Genomic DNA, 25,461 nt, shown 5'->3' on the forward strand with positions numbered 1-25,461 from the left:
AACTGTCAAGACCCATAGAAACGGAATCCATTTTATTTTCTATAACTGTAAATGAATAACAGTTGAAGGGGCCAAACATTATTACTTCCTGTATACACAGAAATGTCCCTTGGGTAATTGTTTAACAGGATATCTGACTTATTCCACATTGCCTGTGTATATAGATGGAAGGTAAGACACAAGGTATTTAAATAGGACTCTGTATTTGAGAGGGGGGGGGGCTGTTGAGAGTCCAATACAAACCATTTAAAACCATATATAAATCTTAAAACCAGATTAATCCAGTGATGCTCACGGTCTAAATCAGGGGTAGGGAAACTTGGCTCTCCAGCTGTTGCAAAACTACAACTTCCATCATGCCTGGACAGCCAAAGCTTTAGCTTTGGCTGTCCAGGCATGGTGGGAGTTGTAGTTTTGCAACAGCTTTAGCTTTAACTGTCCAGGCATGATGGGAGTTGTTGTTTTGTTGGGTTCCCTACCCCTGGTCTATGTAGATCCACAGATGTGATACAACCACATAAATACCAGTCGCAAAGTAACCATCTGAATTTTTTTTCTTTTTAATTGGGAAGTAAAATCCAACAACAAACTTTTTGCCTGGAATGATTTTTTTTTTTTTATCTTTTGTGAAGACATTATCTGTTGATGGGAGACATTATTAATCCAGAGTGTAGATATGGTTGTGAAATTATTTAATAAGCTTTAGTAACAAAAAGAAAAAAAAAACACAACTAGTCCCGTGATCCCACAATATTCCCTCCCACCATGTTTCTCAAACACTACACATCATAATTTGGGTTCTTTCGTAGGATGACAAATCCCTCAAGAATGGGGGTCACTGGAAGGTACTCTTCTGTAGCCAGTTCTGCCCGCTCACCGTGTGCCAGCAATACGGGCGTTGTGTGCGTCTGGAATCCTGTGATTGTCTTGGGCTTGCCAGCCTGGCCAACAACATCCACAGCCTGTATAAGAAATAATAAATTTTTAAAAAGTCATTTGTATATAATAAAGAACAAAACAGATTTTTACTGTAATTTATACATTGTATGATTGGGGAAAAAGTTTAAAGGGGTACTCCGGAGGCTGTTTGCCAACATACTGCTTTAATAAAGTTCTATTACTTTGTAATATATATATATTAAAAAAAATATATAGCAAGGGGCGACTCGACCCCTCTGCTGCCACCCTTGTATGTGTTGGGAACTGCAGACCTCTAAGCTCTGCAGTTCCTGATCTCCTACTCTGTTCTAGCTTTGCACAATCATGTGCGTAATAAATACGATACAATAAGAGGTGACCCACCTCCTAATCGATGGCACGATGGAACTGGTATTCTTTTGCATTGGCAAATATGACCTGTTTCTTTTAGCGAGATGAAGAACAGAACACTTACCTGTCCAACTCTGACAGAAACTGGAAGAGGCCTGAGCTCCTCATCAAACGTGACCAACATTCGCGGCTGCATTGCAGCTACTAAACCGTACAATATATAATGCGACTTGCCCAAGACAACTATAGAAAAAGAAGAAAAACAAGGTAAACATACACCTAGCATGCAAAAAATAAATAAATAAATAAATAATAAATAATAATAATAATAATAATAATAATAATTCAATAGACAACTACTTACTGTTCCTAACATCCAGGAAGGACACAAGGACAGTTAATAATCCTGCCACCGCCACTTGACTCATGAGCTGACGATCGCTATGATAAGGGCACAGTGTGAGTGTCCCTTTCCCCAAATGAGTGAGTCCCTATGAAATACAGAAGCATTTACAGAAATGACAAAAAAAAATCACTTTCTCTGTATGTGACTAAACCAAGTTAGAGATTAACCAGTACCGAGAAAAGGGTACAACAATGGAAAGTCAAACATTAAAGGGGAACTATTAGCAGGTTAGATGAATCTAACCTGGTCATGGCCCCATACAGCAGCAGGACGCTGAGGAGGAAGGTATGTGAGTTACTATACTCCTCGGCGCCGCTCCCGTTCTGTTAGTTGGGGTAATCTTTGACTGGGAGCACTGATAGGAGCACTGCCCACCCGCACCATTGATTATCATTAGAAGAAGGAGCGGGTCAGCTTGGCGCAATGGGGGTTGGGCAGTGCTGCCAGACAAAGATTACGCTAACAGCACATGACTGGCGCTGCAGAGGAAGGTAAGAGACATACCTTCCTCCCCAGTGTCCCTGGTGCTATAAGGGGATATCAGCAGGTTAGATTCGACAGACATTATAATATTTGTATATATATATATATATATACACATACATATACACACACACACACACGTTCATCATATTTGGAAGGGCAGCAAGCAAAGCAGTGTAAAGATTTCATTTACCTGTGCCAGTCGCACCATAAATAGATTGTTGGGATCCTTTGCATGATACTGGGCTAACTGCCTCAGCATAGCAGCAAGACGAGCATTGTTGGTACCTATAGGAAGAAGAAAAAAAAAAGTCTAAACTTCTCTAGAAATTGAACAAATATATAGACAGAAAATGACATTATGCAAAAAGTCTTACCACTGCCCACCATGCCCATGGCAAAGATAGAGTTATAGGACACTTCAGGGTCTGCATCATGGGAGAACTTGCTCAATGTGTCCAAGATATTCAGCCTTGGATTAGAGACAGAGATGAGGGCCAGGGCCAGAGGTACAGCTCTTCGGAGCGTGGGCTCCCCATATCTTAGCTGCAGTAAAAACCATAATAAAAGGTGAGGGCTTTAAAATTAAAAGAGACAAATAAGAAAAGATTTCTAGATCAGGGCTCCAGACTAAAAAATTTACCTAGGAGCCATTGGCTCCTAACCTGAAAAATTTAGGCGCCAAATAGAATATTTGGTCGCCAACATTTTAAACCATGTAAAATTAATGTTATGTTAAATGGGACTTACTGTGTGCAGAGGCCACGGCAGCAGCCTCCTCCTTTAGATCCTTTCTTTTCTTAGTTTGAAAATGTTCAACATGGAAACTTGCAACTTGACAACCATATACAGTCTGACAACCATATCCAGTCTGACTCAGTACTTCAGCCTCACTTGGCTAGCCTTTTAATGAGGCTTACTCTTCTGAACTTGAACTTAAAGGGAACCTGTCGACCCCCGTGCCGGGGTGACAGGCTCCCAACCCCCCGTTAGAGCCCCCTATATTCACCTCATCGCGCCGGGTCCCGCTTCTGAAGATGGTCGGGTCACGGAGATCTCAGCCGCTGCAACCCGGCGTGCGCTGAGAGATGAGTCCAACGCTCATAGAGAATGATGGGAGAGTCCAGCGCTCCGTCATTCTCTGAGCGTTGGACTCATCTCTCAGTGTGCGCGCCGGGCTGCAGCGGCTGAGATCTCCGTGACCCGACCATCTTCAGAAGCGGGACCCGGCGCGATGAGGTGAGTATAGGGGGTTCTAATGGGGGGTTGGGAGCCTGTCACCCCGTCACGGGGGGTGACAGGTTCCCTTTAAAAGCTTGCAACAGTCTATACATACTGAGCTAGACTTATGACTGCAGCCATAGTGACCCCCACAAGATGTGTATATAGATAGATATATCTCTCACCTAGTGACTAATGCAAGTGACCCCCTACAATACAGACACCTGAGGGGCCCTGATAATAATAATAGTGCATATATCTATCTCCCAGTGTCTGCAGCCAGTCTGCCCTACACTTATAGATGGCCCCCTCCCCTTATAGATGACCCCCTCTACCCCCATTATAGATGCCCCCTCCTCCCCCCCATTATAGATGCCCCCTCTTCTCCCCCCCATTATAGATACCCCCTCTTCTCCCCCCCATTATAGATACCCCCTCTTCTCCCCCCCTTATAGATACCCCCTCTTCTCCCCCCCTTATAGATACCCCCTCTTCTCCCCCCCTTATAGATGCCCCCTCTTCTCCCCCCATTATAGATACCCCCTCTCCCCCCCCCATTATAGATGCCCCCTCCTCCCCCCCATTATAGATACCCCCTCTTCTCCCCCCCATTATAGATACCCCCTCTTCTCCCCCCATTATAGATGCCCCCTCTTCTCCCCCCATTATAGATACCCCCTCTTCTCCCCCCATTATAGATGCCCCCTCTTCTCCCCCCATTATAGATACCCCCTCTTCTCCCCCCATTATAGATGCCCCCTCTTCTCCCCCCCTTATAGATACCCCCTCACCTTATAGATGCCCCCTCTCCCCCCCCCATTATAGATGCCCCCTCTTCTCCCCCCCATTATAGATGCCCCCTCTTCTCCCCCCCTTATAGATACCCCCTCACCTTATAGATGCCCCCTCTCCCCCCCCCATTATAGATGCCCCCTCTTCTCCCCCCCTTATAGATGGCCCCCTCTCCCCCCCTTGAAGATGGCCCCTCTTCTCCCCCCATTATAGATGCCCCCCCCCCTTTCCTCTATGCTAAGCAATATTTAAAAAAAAACAAACACACAAACTCACCTGACAACCCGCTCCCCCGGCGATCCTCTTCTTCTTCGGACGCTGTCCCCGGCTGATGCGCGGCTGCCGGGGGTGTCCCGTCCTATCCCCGGCAGCGCGGCGCATCAGTGAGCTCCTGTACGCCGGGGCTGTGACTTCTGACACAGGAAGCGTCTCTGACGTGCGCTTCCTGTGCCGGAAGTCAGGGCCCCAGGCAGCTCACTGATGCGCCGCGCTGCCGGGGATAGGACGGGACACCCCCGGCAGCCGCGCATCAGCCGCGCATCTTAAAGAGACAGCGCGCCGCCGCCGGGGCCAGTCGCAAATGGCGCCCAGATTAATAAATCTGGGCGCCATTTGCAAAAAGTCAGTCGCATTGGCGACCATTTTGGTCGCCATCTGGAGCCCTGTAGATGTGCTTCTAAAGTCCATTTACACGGCATAGTATGGCCCCTATAAAATATATGTATACACACAGTTATATGTAACATCTGCGTGTGAAAAAGCAATGTTCGTTAAAAAAAAATATATACAAAATGTTTATTGTAATTACGCACTGGTACACTTAAAGGGAATCCATCAACATGAAAATACTAAACCCTATCGGCATCATGTTATAGAGCAGAAGGAGCGGAGAGGATTGATACATATCTCTAATGGTGTGTTTACACAGAGATTTATCTGACAGATTTTGGAAGCCAAAGCCAGGAACAGACTATAAACAGAGAACAGGTCATAAAGGAAAGACTGAGATTTCTTCTCTTCTCACATCCATTCCTGGCTTTGGCTTCCAAAATCTGTCAGATAAATCTCTCTGTGTAAACACACCATAAGGGAAAATATTTAATATAACTTTTTATTTATTGATTGACCTCTTTGATGTTTCCATGTTAAAGAGTCCAGTCCATTGACTGACCCCGCCCACTGGACTCCTTATCACAGAATGAGCAGTGATTTCTATCAACAAGTTACAAGTTATACTGAATATTTCAATCTGTAAAGTTATATATCAATCTGCTCAGCTCCTCCTGCTCCATAACCTGATGTCAATAGATCAGAGAGCACTATCTTTGTGACTGGTTCCCTTTAAATATTTACTGGATAGTATAAACTACTTTGGAATTAAACAGCCTTTTAAAGCAGGGATGTTGTAGCATTGAGATAGAGAGAGGATGTCAAAAATATATAAAACTGTGATATAGGAAAGGATTTTAGGCTGGGTCCACACTGCGTTTTTGCAATCTGTTTTTTTTTCATCTGTTTTATGCAAGAAACTGATGTATTTGTGTGCACCTGTTTTGATCCAATTTTCCATTTACTTTAATTATAAATAGAAAATGAGAGTATCAAAACGCATGTTTTTTTTTCGCGTACACAAAAAAGTGGTCAACTACATTTTTGTGTATGGTTAAAAAAAAAAAAAAATGCGTTTTGATCCTTTTTTTTTTTTTTAACCGTCAACGGAAACACAGATCAAAACAGATGCACACAATTCACCCCAATAAGACGGGTGAAAAAAAAAATGGATTGCAAAAACTGTGTGAACCCAGCCTTAGGCTATGTTCACACTACGTGAAGAGACCGGCCTTTCCGTGACCCCGGCCGGGTCACGGAACGTCTGGTATGTTCACACTACGTGAAGAGACCGGCCGTTCCGTGACCCCGGCCTGGTCACGGAACGTGTGGTCTCTGCACGGATCATACTGCGGTACCGGCCGGATGATCTTTTGGCTGCAGGGTTCTGATGCGGGCGCATCAGCGAGCACCCACATCAGAACCCTGCAGCCAAAAGATCATCCCACAGCTCACAATGAAGCAAGCGGCCGGAGCCGCTCACTTCATTGTGTGAACTGACAGGTCTTTCTGCGGCCTCAATTCACTGAATTGCGGCAGCAGAAAACTGACGGGATCCCGGCTGGAGCGTATATGATGTGTATACACTCCGGTCGGGATCCCATACAAGAAATAGTAGTTCCACACCGTACAAAGTACGGCCGATAGCAACAACGGCTGTACTTTTACGTAGTGTGAACATAGCCTAACAGAGCAAACGCTGTATTCACAGAGACTAGCAAGCTCAATACCAGAACAATCTATATTTCCTAATAGGAGGGAAGGGGGGGGGGGGGGGGGAAATCCAAATCTCATATTACCAAATGTCCAAAGGTGCGGAGCGCCATCTCCGATCCAATTTCTTCACCCATTGCAATGAGAGCGATGCCAAGTACTGCCACACCCTGTAAGAAAATACTGTTAGACAAGGAAAGACCAGACTGATTTCCAGTTTACATATTTGATCTGAAATAATGTAGATTTGTGCCAATGTCTATGGCTAGCTTTAAGAGTTCAGTGTACATATACAGCTAGTGATACTATAAGCTTCCATACATAGGTGAATTCATTATTATGATCAAGTAATGTAGAAAATTCGGAATAATGATTCTGTGTAAATGTTAGATTCTGAGAAAAGTCAACTTAGATGTCAAAGTAAAATGGTAGTAACAAGAGAAGTATAGGGCCCCCACCTGGTGCGAACCCATGTCTGCGGCACTCTCTTTCTTCTCTTTTTTGTCTTTCTTCTCCTCTTCCTTCTCCTTGGAGTCATAGTGTTCACTGCAGATATGAAGAAGCTGCTGGACCTTCAGTACATTTCCAGAACCTAGTAAAGAAAAGTTGATATATAGTCACTTATGCTTTTAAAGCAATTAAAGTATCAGAAGATTTTAGAGTTCCTATAGGTCCTTAAAGAGAATCTGTCACTAGTTGTATACCGCCTTAAATGAGGACAGCATAAACTAGTGACAGAAATGCTGAACAGATCGGTGTATTACTTACATTATTCTTTTCAGCCGTTCTCCTAATGTGCAGGAGAGTAGGATTCTTGCCACACCCCTCCTCCGCCCTCCAGCTGCTGATTGACAGTTAACTGCCTGTACACAGCATGGATAGATAACTGCCAATCAGCAGCTGGTGGACGGAGTTAGGATTCATTTAGGACCCAACTTTTATTATTGGACATCGGTTACTTGATAAACCTCGGAAAAAGTTAGTTTACTCTACCATACCATGTGAACCTACCTGCATATGCACAAATATCTACAAGAGTATTGGCAAAGCTGCGGAAAGGCTCAGAAACAACCTCTAAAGCGGCAAGGATTGCTTCAATAGCTTCACCTTTTCCTGAATGAGAAGAAAGAGTAGAATGGCACTCAGAAACAAGAAGTAGTCACACTGCCAGAAATATTCCTGCATTCACAAAGTAGTCTATGAACACAATGTAACACTCACCCAGATGGTTCAGTCCCAAACCAAGTGGAAGCCAACGGGCAAAGGTGTCCTTTAGTTCCTGCTCTGATTTCTCCATTATTGTCTGAAGGATTGTGGAGGTCACATCCCCATTACATGATCCCACAGCGATCATCCCACAAGCTAGGGCTGTTACTCCAACCACCTAGGACACAAAAAAATAGAATACAACAACTGTTAGGGACCGAAGTGAATCAGGAACCTTGATCGAATTGTAACCATCTCCAGATGTTCGTATTACAAGGATAATCCAAAGCTACAAAAACATGGCCACTTTCTTCCAGAGACAGCCCCACTCTAGTCTTCAGTTTGGGTGCAGGTTTTGTAACTCATTTGCCTTGAAGCGAATGGAGCTTAATTGCAAACCACACCTGAACTGGAAACAAGAGCGGTGCTGTCTCAGGAAGAAAGTGGCCATGTTTTTGTTGTGCTGGATAACCCCTTTAAGTAGTGCTGAGAAGCGGATGGGCAGTGTGAGCCATGTGGATGTTCGTAGTGTGAGCCATGTGGATGTCTGTTTTTCATCCTCCATGGAATGACGACGGTGTATATTCAGACTGTAACAAGACTGGCTGAGACTAGATTGCTGACAACTCAATGATACAATTATTTTGTAGAGACGGGGACTTTACATGACATAATATAGTCATACCTCCATGCTGGACTTTGAATCCCCCATTACTGGAAGCAGTAGTGTCAGCACATCCTCACGATTGGAACCAGCATATGCAAGTCCCAGTCTGCAAATAGGAAATAAGGAGGTTTTAGAAATAGGGGGAAAAAAAAGACACAGAAATCAAAAACTATTAAAGACAACAACTTTTCTGAAGCCCCCAGTCTCCTCTGAGAAAACCACTGGCCAACCATGTAAAATATGGAAGTGTGGCAGTGATAACCCACTAAGCCGATGGGACAGCGCCGTAGTGATTGGCTGAGTGGGCTGTCACTGCCGAGACAAGTTTGCTGTCAGCAGGGGGCGCTGGGACTCTGCAGGAGGACACCGTGGGACTGCAGAGAGGTAAGGATAGGCTATTACTTTCCCTATAACCGCAGCACAACATCCAAAGTTTTTAAGAGCCAGATAACTAGACGTGTCATGCACCAACATGGGACAAATTCTGGGAGTGGTTCTGGAGGGAGAGTACGGGTTTATTGCCAGCTGTTCAACCTATTCTACTAACACCATGCTTTGAAAAAGCAAGTAATGAGCAATTTAATATCCAGTTACCAACCACCATTGCTCTTTCCATCTTCATAACCATGATGCCTTCTGACACTACATACATTCTTACATACACACACTTACTATATTCAACTAGAACTCAACCTAAGGGGACAAACACACTTGCCGGATCCGCAGTGAGTCCTCTCGCTGCATATTTGCAGCGAGACTCGCTGCGGATCCCGGCCCTATTTTTTCAATGGCAAGACAAAATCGCAGCAGAGATGTACATCCCTGCTGCGATTTTGTCTGCAGCCCGTCCCATTAACCCCCCGGCCGCCGGAGATTATACATTACCGGGTCCCCGCTCCTGCTTGCTTCGGGGCAGGAGCGGGGACCCAGTAATGTACAGCCTCGCCACCCCGATCGCCCCCTCAGCAGCACTGATGGGCCCCCCCCCCCCCCGCACGATCGCCCCCCCGCAGCCCCCGGCCGCATGATTGCCCCCCGCAGCCCCCGGCCGCACGATCGCCCCCCCGCAGCCCCCGGCCGCACGATCGCCCCCCCGCAGCCCCCGGCCGCACGATCGCCCCCCCGCAGCCCCCGGCCGCACGATCGCCCCCCCGCAGCCCCCGGCCGCACGATCGCCCCCCCGCAGCCCCCGGCCGCACGATCGCCAACGTTTGTAGCCTTAAGGAAATATGATCTCAAAGCGATCTGTGTCACTCACCCAAAAATGGCACCAAGACGCATGGTGTTGCTATTATGCAGAACATAGTCGGAGAGAAGAGCCAAAGCCGGGTCACATTCATTTCTCACCCCAGAGTTGACGATACCACAGGCCAAGAGAGCGCCAGACTGTAGAGAAAGAAAGAGCGCCTGAGCAGATGACAGCCCCTTGTAAACCTATATGACATCTCATGGTGTTAAACCTAAAGTAGAGTAGTGGTCAGGAAGAGGAGCGTGGGACGCACTGGAACACACGTTGTTATTTTGCCCAGCCCTAACTAAAACCATCTCCTGTTTGGAGTGTTACAGGTGGAGCCCCCAACCCCATGACACATTACATGGTCCTCAGCCTTGCCACCTATTTTCTTTTGCATCATACTAAAAGCCCATCATAAAGAGGCAGAAAACAGGAGAAGAACCATTGTTATCATGAGAGCACCCACTAATATCTCTTAGCTTATTGCTGCCTTGACACTTAACTGTCTTGCACAAAGACCAATACTTTACACATTTTCAGTGTAAAATATATTTTGTGTAACTATGAAGAAATGTTTACCTTAATATAGTCCTCAGAAGAATACAAGTACTTGTCTATCTGGGTAAGACCTCCATCCACATCCCAAAGAAGGATCATGCCCAAAGAGGCAGCTGCACTTAACATTCCTATGAACACAAAGACAAGTGAGATACTACTACATAGTACAGGGGTGGGGAACCTTCCGCTCTCCAGTGGTTGCAAGACTACAATTCCCATCAGGCCTGGACAGCCGTTGCAACCACTGGAGAGCTGAAGGTTCCCCATCCCTGGCATAGTGGATTGAATGAAAAAGCACTGAACTGCCCTCCAGTTCGGTTCTTACCATGATCCTTGTTTTTATACAGCCACTTGTTCCCATCATCTGTCAGCAGTTTGTCTTGACCAAAGGCTGCGTTAACAAACCCATTCACAAAGGAGGAAGCCAAATTCATCCTTGCTGAATCCACTTGAGATCCACTACCTCCGAATCCTTATAAGAAATATACATATATTATGAAGGGATACAAATAGGACTTACACTTTCTACATTTTAAATGAACACAGTCATTACCAATAAATAATTATTAACGGGTTGTTCACCAGAAAATTCTGTAAGATTTTTACCTTTATTTAAAAAAATAAAATATAAATCTCCACTCTTCTATTACTTATCAGCTGCTGCATGTCCTGTAGGAAGTGGTGTAATCTCTGGCACCAGTTAATTTGAAAGAAATTTTTTTTTTGTGAGCAACCCCTTTAAAGGAGAAGTTCGTTGAAAATTTTTAATAAAGTATTGTATTGCCCCCCAAAAAGTTATACAAATCCCCAATATACACTTATTATGGGAAATGCTTATAAAGTGCTTTTTTCCCTGCACTTACTACTGCATCAAGGCTTCACTTCCTGGATAATATGGTGATGTCACTTCCTGGATAACATGGTGATGTCACTTCCTGGATAAAATGGTGATGTCACGACCAGACTCCCCAAGCTGTGCGGGCTGTGGCTGCTGGAGAGGATGATGGCAGAGGGATGCGCAGTGTCCCTCTAGTGCCCTGTGTCCCTCAGTGTCCCCTGCCATCATCCTCTCCAGCAGCCACAGCCCACACAGCTCTGGGAGTCGGGTCGTGACATCACCATGTTATCCAGGAAGTGACATCACCATGTTATCTGGGAAGTGAAGCCTTGATGCAGTAGTAAGTGCAGGGAAAAAAGAACTTTATAAGCATTTCCCGTAATAAGTGTATAGTGGGGATTTATATAACTTTTGGGGAGAAATAACATACTTTATTAAAAAATTTTGCCGGACTTCTCCTTTAAGGCATATGTCATTTATGAAAAAAAAAGGCATGCCAACCATCTCAAAATAAAATGCAGCACCATATAAATCAAAATGGACAGAGCAGATTAGGCAAGCATTAACTGTATATTTATATATTAACTATATAAGTACACTTTAAATCACTTAATGCAACTTACGGTTATTCTCCAAGTGGGTTTTGTAAATGTCATCTGGCACTTTAGGCTCCATGATATCAAGCTAAAGAAGAAAAGAAGAACAGGAGGGTTATATATGATAGATAGACAGACAGACAGAGAGGAGAAAACATTAGGTAAATCCCATTACTCACCTCGCGGGCCAGAGCAAGGAAGTTGCTATTAAGTTGGACATTAGACATGATCTCTGTTAAGTCCTCATACTCTTCCACATCTTCATTCAGACTGAGGTAGACGCCATGTCGGCCAAGCATGAATGCCATCTGTTTCTGAATAACCCTGAAACATTTTAAAGTATCACTAGATAAAATATATGAAGATTTAGGAACAAAATGTAATTTATTCACAGTGAGAAACCTGTTGATTTGAAAGAATTTTTTTCTCTTGCTAGAATACCCCTTTAATTTAATTTTTTCCTCAAAAATATTCTCCCAAATCATATAAACTTCTATATTGTGGATTTCTGCATCACTTGTCATTATGCTGTCAGAACAACATATTTCACCAGAAAGGATGGCTTTACGTTACATGGGGAGTCCTAATTGTGCTTTGCTTGGGCTGGTAAGACCCTTCGTCTGTGACTGGCATAGGGTAACTGGTGATCACATGATCTCATACTATCAGGTAGTAAAATAGTATCATACTAAAAGATATTCCTTTGAAAGGTTTCTAGGTATGTTGTTGTGTTAGGGCAAGTTCACACGGAGTAAAACTGGTGGAATTCCGCGGCGGAACTCTCCAGCCTCCGTGTCATACTGGCAGTCTATAGGAGACATGTCAATTCTTTTGCATCAAGAGAGGAGTCACGAGGCCTCCCAAAGACTGCCAGTATGACACGGAAATTTTCGTTTTCACACTTTTGTTTTTTCCTCCTCGTGTTAGCGCTTGCACTTTTTTCTTTACAATTTTTTTTTTTTAGCGTTTACGCCGTTTACCTGCGAGATCAGGAATGCGATTATTTAAAAATTTGGGCGATTGCGCGCGCGGCAATATGGTTATTTATAAAATGGGAAAAGGGGGGCAATTCAAACTTAATATGGGAAGGGGAATTTTATACACTAGGGGGCAACATTATACACTACACTGATTCCTCATAGCGATCAATGGACTGAATATACATTACATTGAATCCATTTTTCTGCAGATCGATTGTGAGGGACGATGCAGCCATTACCAATCGATCTGCGAGCCAGCATCAGCTTCATTCAGACAGGTAACTGTGATCAGGCTTCCCAGATTGCATACGGGGGAAGCCTGATCACCGCCACTGACCCACCAATTACTTTTTACGGACATTTAAATGCAGCTGTTTTTTTTGACAGCTGCATTTAAATGTCGCAAAGGTCCCCGGGAGTGGCAGGATACAGAATGGGGTCGTGGCGCGACCACTCTCTGAATCCCGGTAGCGGACACATGCTGTACGGGTAAGGTATGTGTCCCTTAAGGGGTTAAATACCAACAGGACTCCTTGGAGAGATAGTGAGGGTCTTGATTATACCAGCCATGCAAGCCGATTTGGTGTCTAACAAGAGACCATTGATATAAAATGTAAAATGAACCGATTAAATAAATGAAGCTTACACATCCTTGCAAGAGGTGAAGATGTCTTCCACCAGCTCCATGTCATTGAGGATAAGTGCAAGGCGCAGCGCCTCTGGGTAACGATTAAACTTTCTGAAGATGGACAGCGCACAGCGCAGGAGGGAGGAGTTCTCTGGTTCAGGGACGTAACTCACGCAACTAAAATGGAGGATAGAGAAATTGTTAACCCAAGAAAGAAGCAGAGGAAACTGCTAAAAGAAACAAAAGGGCTTATATCTCAGTGCTGGAAAGGATAGATGGTATATTGTGAATCACGATGACCCCCTCCCCCCATCTAGCCATGTGCTTCTTTACACCCCAGTTTCTTGCGGACACATCCACTTTCAGCCACTGACAGCAATGGTGGTGTTGGAAGAAATTACATGAACTTATTGGGAACTAACAAACAACATATGATTATTTTCTGGGAACTGGTGTCAGTCGCACTTCCCAAAGCAATGGTAAATGTGACAGGCACTCACCTGGTGAGGTAGAGACACACTTTAGCATATGCGTTATCATCAATGTACTTTTCCAGCATGTCCATTTGTTCGATTTCCATGAGCAGGTCACAGGCTTCATGTTCGGCATTGTGAGCCATGTTGTATGGTACAATCTCCTTCACCAACGTCAGCAGGGTATCCCGCTGGGATTTATCAGACTCCTCCACTTCTTGCCATTCTTTGGCAACCTCCCCGGCCAAGTGCCTGACAGGAACAAAGGTTGAAGCTAAGTTACCACTTACAGAACTCATTGTATTTTCACGCCAAAGCAACCAGATATGGTCTATCGGGAATCTGGGTAATGGAGAGGAAGGTGTATTTGTTCTCCATAACTAATGCCCACGTTCACAATCAAGTTTTTTTTTTTTAATTGTCGCAATAAGGGTGGTTCACGCTGTGTAAAGCCCATACGGCTTAACTAGGTATTGCTCCCACCTAGCCAGAATCCTGCTCCACACTGATGAGGGGCAACAACCTGAAACAGCTGTCTGCGGATGGATACCTGGCCTTGGTTTTTCCCTTGACATTTTTTACACCCCCATTCCCATAAGAAAATACACACCTAATACCAATGCACAATTCTATATTGTATCCATTTTTGTTCCATATTTAGTTCATTCCCACTCATAGAAGAAGTCAGTAAAGACATGTGGTATAACCCAAACCCGTTTTGTCCCTTACCTTACATACTCGTGCCCCCATGATGCCAGTTCTTCCTGTGAACCTAAGAGTCTGTACTTAAGGCATTCTCTCTCGCCACTCATGGTCATGGCAAGAACGGAAATGATATCAGCAGCAAAACGCTGAGGAAAGAACAAAGGGTCAGAATTACAATTTATCAGTCGTGTAGCCACGAATGGCCCGGCTGTGTACTGTGAGAATCCTATTCATATTATGCAGGTTTATACATGGACTCCAAATAATCTCAACCACACAGACACACCAAGGCCTTCTCCACAGTCATATAATTCACAGATATGGACAAAAAGAGGCCCATATGGTAGCATCAATAGCCCTGCCATATGTTTTAAGAAAATGGGGCTGAGGTTACAGACCGCCGTATGGGCATAACTTACGTTTAAAGGAAGCCTGTCACCCCAGCTGCCGGGGTGAAGTCCGCCCGACCCACTTATACTTACCCCTTCCTCGAAGTCCCAGTCCCCGTTGCGCCGCCAAGAAATCCCCATTGGAAGCCTTGCACGCCCCCACCAGAGACGAGTCCGGCGCCCATAGAGAATGACTGGAGCAGTCATTCTCTATGGGCGTCGGACTAGTCTCTGGTGAGCACACGCACTGCTTCCAATGGGGATTTCTTGGCGTCAGGTCAGGGACTGGGACTTCGAGAGGGGGATAAGTATAAGGGGCTCCAACAGGGGGGTCGAGCGGGCTTCACCCCGGCAGCCGGGGTGACAGGTCCCCTTTAAGGATAGAAGCTAAGCATAAAATAAATTTAAAGGGCTATTCCCCTCAGGTAAAACACATGTTGAATCTTTCCACCTCCTGAAGACTAACAATTCATCCTATACTCATTATCTAGTCAGTCTCCTTCCCCCAGTTCTGAGCTGCTGCTTTCTGCTGTAAACACAGACAACTGTGTGTGAGCTTTTCTCTCGTCTCCCCCATACTCCCTTACGAGATGGTTCATGAAAACAGGGTCTCTGGCTGGCTGCGATAAACCCTCCTGACCAGAGTGTGCAAAAACAGCCGGTCAGGGACCCCGTTTACATCAGCTGTCTCAGAAGGAAGGGGAGACGCAGAGAACAGCTCACACAGAGTTTTCTGTGTCTTCAGCATAAAGTAGCAGATGAGAACTGGGAGAGGTATGGAATGAACTGTTAGTCTGCAGGAGAGGGAATGATTCAACATGTATTTCACCTGAGCGGAATACTCCTTTGATATAATCCTCAGTACAGTGTCCAATGTGCTCATCACTAGACGGGCAACCCCTCACATTCCTAGGCAACCATCCTTACACTCACCTTATTTTCTCCAGGTGCCATATTTTCATAGATTTCTTTAAGTTTCCCATAGTGAGGTCTCAAGAACTTCAACGGTTTAGGAACAGAAGTCATAGAGGTGGTGGAGGAGCGGATCTGTCTCCGTAGCTCCTCCAGAGCTGGTTTGTAAAGTGAGCTGTCCTTCTCCTAAAGGGACAAAGACACCGATGGTAATGCCAACCCAAAGCACTGCCAGAGGTGCTCCAGTAAATACAAGACGGCAGGACACTCACCCCCAGTCTCTCCACAAGCATTTCCAGCTCATCTTGCAGTTGCTTGTCTTCCTCAGACTGTGGAGATATAAAGTACAGAGTAATAGTGAGCAGAGCCTCTCATTGTACACACACAGTAATTGTGAGCAGCACTCTCATTGCTGGTCGCGTGATCTGTGTTTTTTCTTTTTGTTTGTCTTTTTTATTTTTCTTGTATGTCACATGTGATATATTGTTCTAATTTTCATTGTTACTTATTTCTTCTTATATACAGCACACTTTCCGTACAATTCTTGCCATATTTCGCTACAGACAATGGTCCTACATTGGTCATCACAAGTGGACTCTTATATTGGACTCAATCTTATTTAGGTCTTCAGATACTGAAATTCCGTTAATTCTTTTATGATTAATTTGTATGTTTTCATTATTAACTATGGTACTGTAAGTATTTTTGTACTTTATACTCATCTTTGTCAAAATGCCAAAAATTTCAATAAAATGTTTGGAAGAAAAAAAAAAAAATAGTGAGCAGCGTTCTCATTGTACACACAGTAATAGTAAGCTGTGCCCTCATTATACACAGTATGGCCATGTACAGACGATGTAAGAGACTGTCCGTTTCATGACCAGACCGGTTGCTGAAAAGATTATCCCGGCCGGTACTGCAGATCTTTGGCTTGCAGAGTTCTTATGCGGCGCATCCATGCGCGCCCGCATCAGAACTCCCCACAGCACACTATGGAGCGAGAGGCCAGAGCTCAGACTGTGCACCGACTGAATAGCGGCCGCAGAAAACTGACATGTCAGTTGTTTGCGGCGCCACTAGGGATCCTGGCTTGGAGTGTATACTATGTGTAAACGCTCCGGCCAGGATCCCATAGACGGTAAGCTAAGGTATATTTTCATAATAATCACGGCCGTTGTACAACGGCCGTGGTTTTACAAAAATATACGTTGTGTGAACATAGCCTAATAGTGAGCAGTGCTCTCATTGCACACACACAGTAAGGCTGCATTCACACGTTCCGGGAAGTTGTCCGTGCTCACGGACAATTTTACAGCCCATTGCTTTCTATGGGGCTATTCAGATGTTCCGTGATTTCACGGATCCGTGATCCGTTCCGTTAAAAAATAGGACATGTCATTACTCGGAACGGATGCACGGAAAGGATTCCCCATAGAAATCAATGAGATCCGTGTTTTTCACGGATGTACACGGATGTGACATCCGTGTTCATCCGTGAAAAACATGGATGTGATGGAATCAATGTCATTTAAAATGCTGTATGACAGAACCGTGAAAAAAACGGACACGGATACAAAACGGACTGTTTTGCACGGATCACGGAGGTTGCTGCCGGACCACAATCACAGACCGGGAAAATCACTGAACGTGTGAATGCAGCCTAATAGTAAGCGGTGCCCTCATTGCGCGCACACACACACACATACATTAAGTGAGCAATGCCCTCATTGCACACACACACACACAGTGTAATAGTGAGCAGTGCCCTCATTACACACACAGTAATAGTGAGCAGTGCCCTCATTGCACACACACACACACACACACACACACAGTGTAATAGTGAGCAGTGCCCTCATTACACACACAGTAATAGTGAGCAGTGCCCTCATTACACACACAGTAATAGTGAGCAGTGCCCTCATTGCATACACACACAGTAATAGTGAGCAGTGCCCTCATTGCACGCACACACAGTAATAGTGAGCAGTGCCCTCATTGCACGCACACACAGTAATAGTGAGTAGTGCTCTCATTGTACACATACACACACAGTAATAGTGAGCAGTGCCCTCATTGTACACACACACAGTAATAGTGAGCAGTGCCCTCATTGCACGCACACACAGTAATAGTGAGTAGTGCTCTCATTGTACACATACACACACAGTAATAGTGAGCAGTGCCCTCATTGCACACACACACACACACACACAGTAATAGTGAGCAGTGCCCTCATTGCACACATAAATATGCAAAAGAAAAGCCTGTGGAGCCTCATCAAAGAGTCTAGAAACACAGGACTAGCCAGATATCCCTCCGGGAAGGACCCAGCCAAGCAGTGGCTCCTGTAGGGAAACCACCAAAACCACAATATTAAGTGGCCCTATAAGTCAGTGTAAGGACAAGGGAAAAGCCAAGGCCGGGTAGCCATCCACATACAGCTGTTTTGGGGTGTTGCCCCTCATCAGTGTGGAGCAGGATTCTGGCTAGGTGGGAGCAATGTATAGTAGAGCCATAAGAGAAACAGATCGCTGATCTCAGGGAGACCAGCGATCTGTTTCTCTCATTGCACACACACACAGTAATAGTGAGCAGTGCACTCATTGCGCACACACACAGTAATAGTGAGCTGCACTCTCATTGTACACACACAGTAATAATGAGCAGCGTTTTCATTGTACACACACACAGTAATAGTGAGCAGTGCCCTCATTGTACACACACAGTAATAGTGAGCAGTGCTCTCACTGTACACACACAGTAATAGTGAGCAGTGCTCTCATTGTACACACACACAGTAATAGTGAGCAGTGCTCTCATTGTACACACACACACAGTAATAGTGAGCAGTGCCCTCATTGTACACACACACAGTAATAGTGAGCAGTTCCCTCATTGTACACACACACACACAGTAATAGTGAGCAGTTCCCTCATTGTACACACACAGTAATAGTGAGCAGTGCCCTCATTGTACACACACACACAGTAATAGTGAGCAGTGCCCTCATTGTACACACACAGTAATAGTGAGCAGTGCCCTCATTGTACACACACAGTAATAGTGAGCAGTGCTCTCATTGTACACACACAGTAATAGTGAGCAGTGCCCTCATTGTACACACACACACAGTAATAGTGAGCAGTGCCCTCATTGTACACACACACACAGTAATAGTGAGCAGTGCCCTCATTGTACACACACACAGTAATAGTGAGCAGTGCCCTCATTGTACACACACACAGTAATAGTGAGCAGTGCCCTCATTGTACACACACACAGTAATAGTGAGCAGTGCTCTCATTGTACACACACACAGTAATAGTGAGCAGTGCCCTCATTGTACACACACACAGTAATAGTGAGCAGTGCCCTCATTGTACACACACAGTAATAGTGAGCAGTGCCCTCATTGTACACACACAGTAATAGTGAGCAGTGCCCTCATTGTACACACCGACACACACACAGTAATAGTGAGCAGTGCTCTCATTGTACACACACACAGTAATAGTGAGCAGTGCCCTCATTGTACACACACACAGTAATAGTGAGCAGTGCCCTCATTGTACACACACACAGTAATAGTGAGCAGTGCTCTCATTGTACACACACACAGTAATAGTGAGCAGTGCCCTCATTGTACACACACACACAGTAATAGTGAGCAGTGCCCTCATTACACACACAGTAATAGTGAGCAGTGCCCTCATTACACACACAGTAATAGTGAGCAGTGCCCTCATTGTACACACACAGTAATAGTGAGCAGTGCTCTCATTGTACACACACAGTAATAGTGAGCAGTGCCCTCATTGTACACACACACACACAGTAATAGTGAGCAGTGCCCTCATTGTACACACACACACAGTAATAGTGAGCAGTGCCCTCGTTGTACACACACACACACAGTAATAGTGAGCAGTGCCCTCATTGTACACACACACACAGTAATAGTGAGCAGTGCCCTCATTGTACACACACACAGTAATAGTGAGCAGTGCCCTCATTGTACACACACACAGTAATAGTGAGCAGTGCCCTCATTGTACACACACACAGTAATAGTGAGCAGTGCTCTCATTGTACACACACAGTAATAGTGAGCAGTGCTCTCATTGTACACACACAGTAATAGTGAGCAGTGCCCTCATTGTACACACACACAGTAATAGTGAGCAGTGCCCTCATTGTACACACACAGTAATAGTGAGCAGTGCCCTCATTGTACACACCGACACACACACAGTAATAGTGAGCAGTGCCCTCATTGTACACACACACAGTAATAGTGAGCAGTGCCCTCATTGTACACACACACAGTAATAGTGAGCAGTGCTCTCATTGTACACACACACAGTAATAGTGAGCATTGCCCTCATTGTACACACACACAGTAATAGTGAGCAGTGCCCTCATTACACACACAGTAATAGTGAGCAGTGCCCTCATTACACACACAGTAATAGTGAGCAGTGCCCTCATTACACACACAGTAATAGTGAGCAGTGCCCTCATTACACACACAGTAATAGTGAGCAGTGCCCTCATTACACACACACACAGTAATAGTGAGCAGTGCCCTCATTGTACACACACACAGTAATAGTGAGCAGTGCCCTCATTGTACACACACACACACAGTAATAGTGAGCAGTGCCCTCATTGTACACACACACAGTAATAGTGAGCAGTGCCCTCATTGTACACACACAGTAATAGTGAGCAGTGCCCTCATTGTACACACCGACACACACACAGTAATAGTGAGCAGTGCTCTCATTGTACACACACACAGTAATAGTGAGCAGTGCCCTCATTGTACACACAGTAATAGTGAGCAGTGCCCTCATTGTACACACACAGTAATAGTGAGCAGTGCTCTCATTGTACACACACACAGTGATAGTGAGCAGTGCCCTCATTGTACACACACAGTAATAGTGAGCAGTGCCCTCATTGTACACACAGTAATAGTGAGCAGTGCCCTCATTGTACACACACACACAGTAATAGTGAGCAGTGCTCTCATTGTACACACACACACACAGTAATAGTGAGCAGTGCCCTCATTGTACACACACACACACACAGTAATAGTGAGCAGTGCCCTCATTGTACACACACAGTAATAGTGAGCAGTGCCCTCATTGTACACACACACAGTAATAGTGAGCAGTGCCCTCATTGTACACACAGTAATAGTGAGCAGTGCCCTCATTGTACACACAGTAATAGTGAGCAGTGCCCTCATTGTACACACACACAGTAATAGTGAGCAGTGCCCTCATTTTACACACACACACACACAGTAATAGTGAGCAGTGCCCTCATTGTACACACACAGTAATAGTGAGCAGTGCTCTCATTGTACACACACACACACACACAGTAATAGTGAGCAGTGCCCTCATTGTACACACACACAGTAATAGTGAGCAGTGCCCTCATACACACACAGTAATAGTGAGCAGTGCCCTCATTGTACACACAGTAATAGTGAGCAGTGCTCTCATTGTACACACACACACAGTAATAGTGAGCAGTGCCCTCATTGTACACACACACACAGTAATAGTGAGCAGTGCCCTCATTGTACACACACACACACACACACAGTAATAGTGAGCAGTGCTCTCATTGTACACACACACACAGTAATAGTGAGCAGTGCCCTCATTGTACACACACACACACAGTAATAGTGAGCAGTGCCCTCATTGTACACACAGTAATAGTGAGCAGTGCCCTCAATGTACACACACACACACACACACAGTAATAGTGAGCAGTGCCCTCATTGTACACACACACACAGTAATAGTGAGCAGTGCCCTCATTGTACACACACACACAGTAATAGTGAGCAGTGCCCTCATTGTACACACACACACACACAGTAATAGTGAGCAGTGCCCTCATTATACACACACACACACAGTAATAGTGAGCAGTGCCCTCATTGTACACACAGTAATAGTGAGCAGTGCCCTCATTGTACACACACACAGTAATAGTGAGCAGTGCCCTCATTATACACACACACACACAGTAATAGTGAGCAGTGCCCTCATTGTACACACAGTAATAGTGAGCAGTGCCCTCATTGTACACACAAACACACACACAGTAATAGTGAGCAGTGCCCTCATTGTACACACACACACAGTAATAGTGAGCAGTGCCCTCATTGTACACACACACAGTAATAGTGAGCAGTGCCCTCATTGTACACACACACAGTAATAGTGAGCAGTGCCCTCATTGTACACACACACAGTAATAGTGAGCAGTGCCCTCATTGTACACACACACACAGTAATAGTGAGCAGTGCCCTCATTGTACACACACACACACAGTAATAGTGAGCAGTGCCCTCATTGTACACACACACACACACACAGTAATAGTGAGCAGTGCCCTCATTGTACACACAGTAATAGTGAGCAGTGCCCTCATTGTACACACACACAGTAATAGTGAGCAGTGCCCTCATTGTACACACACAGTAATAGTGAGCAGTGCCCTCATTGTACACACACAGTAATAGTGAGCAGTGCTCTCATTGTACACACACACAGTAATAGTGAGCAGTGCCCTCATTGTACACACACACACACAGTAATAGTGAGCAGTGCCCTCATTGTACACACACACACACAGTAATAGTGAGCAGTGCCCTCATTGTACACACACACACAGTAATAGTGAGCAGTGCCCTCATTGTACACACACACAGTAATAGTGAGCAGTGCCCTCATTGTACACACACACAGTAATAGTGAGCAGTGCCCTCATTGTACACACACACAGTAATAGTGAGCAGTGCCCTCATTGTACACACACACAGTAATAGTGAGCAATGCCCTCATTGTACACACACACAGTAATAGTGAGCAGTGCTCTCATTGTACACACACACAGTAATAGTGAGCAGTGCCCTCATTGTACACACACACAGTAATAGTGAGCAGTGCCCTCATTGTACACACACACAGTAATAGTGAGCAGTGCCCTCATTACACACACAGTAATAGTGAGCAGTGCCCTCATTACACACACAGTAATAGTGAGCAGCGCCCTCATTACACACACAGTAATAGTGAGCAGTGCCCTCATTACACACACAGTAATAGTGAGCAGTGCCCTCATTGTACACACACACACAGTAATAGTGAGCAGTGCTCTCATTGTACACACACACAGTGATAGTGAGCAGTGCTCTCATTGTACACACACACAGTGATAGTGAGCAGTGCCCTCATTGTACACACACACAGTAATAGTGAGCAGTGCCCTCATTGTACACACACACAGTAATAGTGAGCAGTGCCCTCATTGTACACACACACACAGTAATAGTGAGCAGTGCCCTCATTGTACACACACACACACAGTAATAGTGAGCAGTGCCCTCATTGTACACACACAGTAATAGTGAGCAGTGCCCTCATTGTACACACACAGTAATAGTGAGCAGTGCCCTCATTGTACACACACAGTAATAGTGAGCAGTGCCCTCATTGTACACACACAGTAATAGTGAGCAGTGCCCTCATTGTACACACACAGTAATAGTGAGCAGTGCCCTCATTGTACACACCGACACACACACAGTAATAGTGAGCAGTGCTCTCATTGTACACACACACACAGTGATAGTGAACAGTGCCCTCATTGTACACACACACAGTAATAGTGAGCAGTGCCCTCATTGTACACACAGTAATAGTGAGCAGTGCCCTCATTGTACACACACACAGTGATAGTGAGCAGTGCCCTCATTGTACACACACAGTAATAGTGAGCAGTGCCCTCATTGTACACACAGTAATAGTGAGCAGTGCCCTCATTGTACACACACACACAGTAATAGTGAGCAGTGCTCTCATTGTACACACACACAGTAATAGTGAGCAGTGCCCTCATTGTGTGTGTGTGTGTGTGTGTACACAGTAATAGTGAGCAGTGCCCTCATTGTACACACACAGTAATAGTGAGCAGTGCCCTCATTGTACACACACACAGTAATAGTGAGCAGTGCCCTCATTGTACACACACACACACACACACACAGTAATAGTGAGCAGTGCCCTCATTGTACACACACACACACACACAGTAATAGTGAGCAGTGCCCTCATTGTACACACAGTAATAGTGAGCAGTGCCCTCATTGTACACACACACACAGTAATAGTGAGCAGTGCCCTCATTGTACACACACACAGTAATAGTGAGCAGTGCCCTCATTGTACACACACAGTAATAGTGAGCAGTGCCCTCATTGTACACACACAGTAATAGTGAGCAGTGCTCTCATTGTACACACACAGTAATAGTGAGCAGTGCCCTCATTGTACACACACACACACAGTAATAGTGAGCAGTGCCCTCATTGTACACACACACAGTAATAGTGAGCAGTGCCCTCATTGTACACACACACACAGTAATAGTGAGCAGTGCTCTCATTGTACACACACACAGTAATAGTGAGCAGTGCTCTCATTGTACACACACACAGTAATAGTGAGCAGTGCCCTCATTGTACACACACACAGTAATAGTGAGCAGTGCCCTCATTACACACACAGTAATAGTGAGCAGTGCCCTCATTACACACACAGTAATAGTGAGCAGTGCCCTCATTACACACACAGTAATAGTGAGCAGTGCCCTCATTACACACACAGTAATAGTGAGCAGTGCCCTCATTGTACACACACACAGTAATAGTGAGCAGTGCCCTCATTGTACACACACACAGTAATAGTGAGCAGTGCTCTCATTGTACACACACACACACACAGTAATAGTGAGCAGTGCCCTCATTGTACACACACAGTAATAGTGAGCAGTGCCCTCATTGTACACACACACAGTAATAGTGAGCAGTGCCCTCATTGTACACACAGTAATAGTGAGCAGTGCCCTCATTGTACACACACACACAGTAATAGTGAGCAGTGCCCTCATTGTACACACACACACAGTAATAGTGAGCAGTGCCCTCATTTTACACACACACACACACACAGTAATAGTGAGCAGTGCCCTCATTGTACACACACAGTAATAGTGAGCAGTGCTCTCATTGTACACACACAGTAATAGTGAGCAGTGCTCTCATTGTACACACACAGTAATAGTGAGCAGTGCCCTCATTTTACACACACACACACACAGTAATAGTGAGCAGTGCCCTCATTGTACACACACACAGTAATAGTGAGCAGTGCCCTCATTGTACACACACACAGTAATAGTGAGCAGTGCCCTCATTGTACACACACACAGTAATAGTGAGCAGTGCCCTTATTACACACACACACACACACACACACACACACACACACACACACACACACAGTAATAGTGAGCAGTGCTCCGGGCACACCAGCTATGACCTCCCCGCCTGCACACACTCGTACATACACCCGGTGCACACTCGGTATTGGTGTAGACATGTGATGTACCGGTGTGCCCGGCAGAGCCCGCTGCCTCACGTGAAGCGGCTATGTACGGGCCCGGTGACTCAGCTCTCCCCGGCCTAGGCCGCTGCCTCCCCCGGACCGTGACACAGCTCATTCGCTCCACTCTCTCACCAGTTCCTGCTCCTCCTTCTTCTCTTTCACCGGATCGGTCTGCTCGCTCCCGGCCTCCTTGCCCTTCCCGCTCGGGGTTGTCTGCTGACTCCGGCTCTGTTCCTCCATGTCCGCCGATGAGTCTCACTATAGAAGCACTTAGACCGGCTGCTCTGCGCATGCGCAT

The 25,461-nt window shown here is 45.4% G+C and overlaps 1 protein-coding gene across 1 annotated transcript; it reads right to left on the reverse strand.

Moving 5' to 3' along the window:
- PSMD2 (proteasome 26S subunit ubiquitin receptor, non-ATPase 2) lies at positions 1-25,461 on the reverse strand. Its single transcript, XM_069974548.1, has 21 exons — positions 25,296-25,461; positions 15,952-16,008; positions 15,701-15,865; positions 14,403-14,524; positions 13,701-13,925; positions 13,219-13,377; positions 11,772-11,916; positions 11,620-11,680; positions 10,484-10,630; positions 10,180-10,286; positions 9,625-9,752; positions 8,385-8,472; positions 7,715-7,877; positions 7,505-7,606; positions 6,952-7,085; positions 6,580-6,663; positions 2,536-2,704; positions 2,352-2,446; positions 1,634-1,760; positions 1,394-1,512; positions 1-962 (listed from the first exon to the last, which is right to left on the reverse strand). Exons 1-21 carry the CDS (start codon positions 25,401-25,403, stop codon positions 780-782), a joined length of 2,688 nt encoding a protein of 895 aa, XP_069830649.1. The 5' UTR covers positions 25,404-25,461; the 3' UTR covers positions 1-779.

Source organism: Dendropsophus ebraccatus, chromosome 6 (assembly GCF_027789765.1).
Source record: "Dendropsophus ebraccatus isolate aDenEbr1 chromosome 6, aDenEbr1.pat, whole genome shotgun sequence".
Taxonomy (NCBI): Eukaryota; Metazoa; Chordata; class Amphibia; order Anura; family Hylidae; genus Dendropsophus; species Dendropsophus ebraccatus.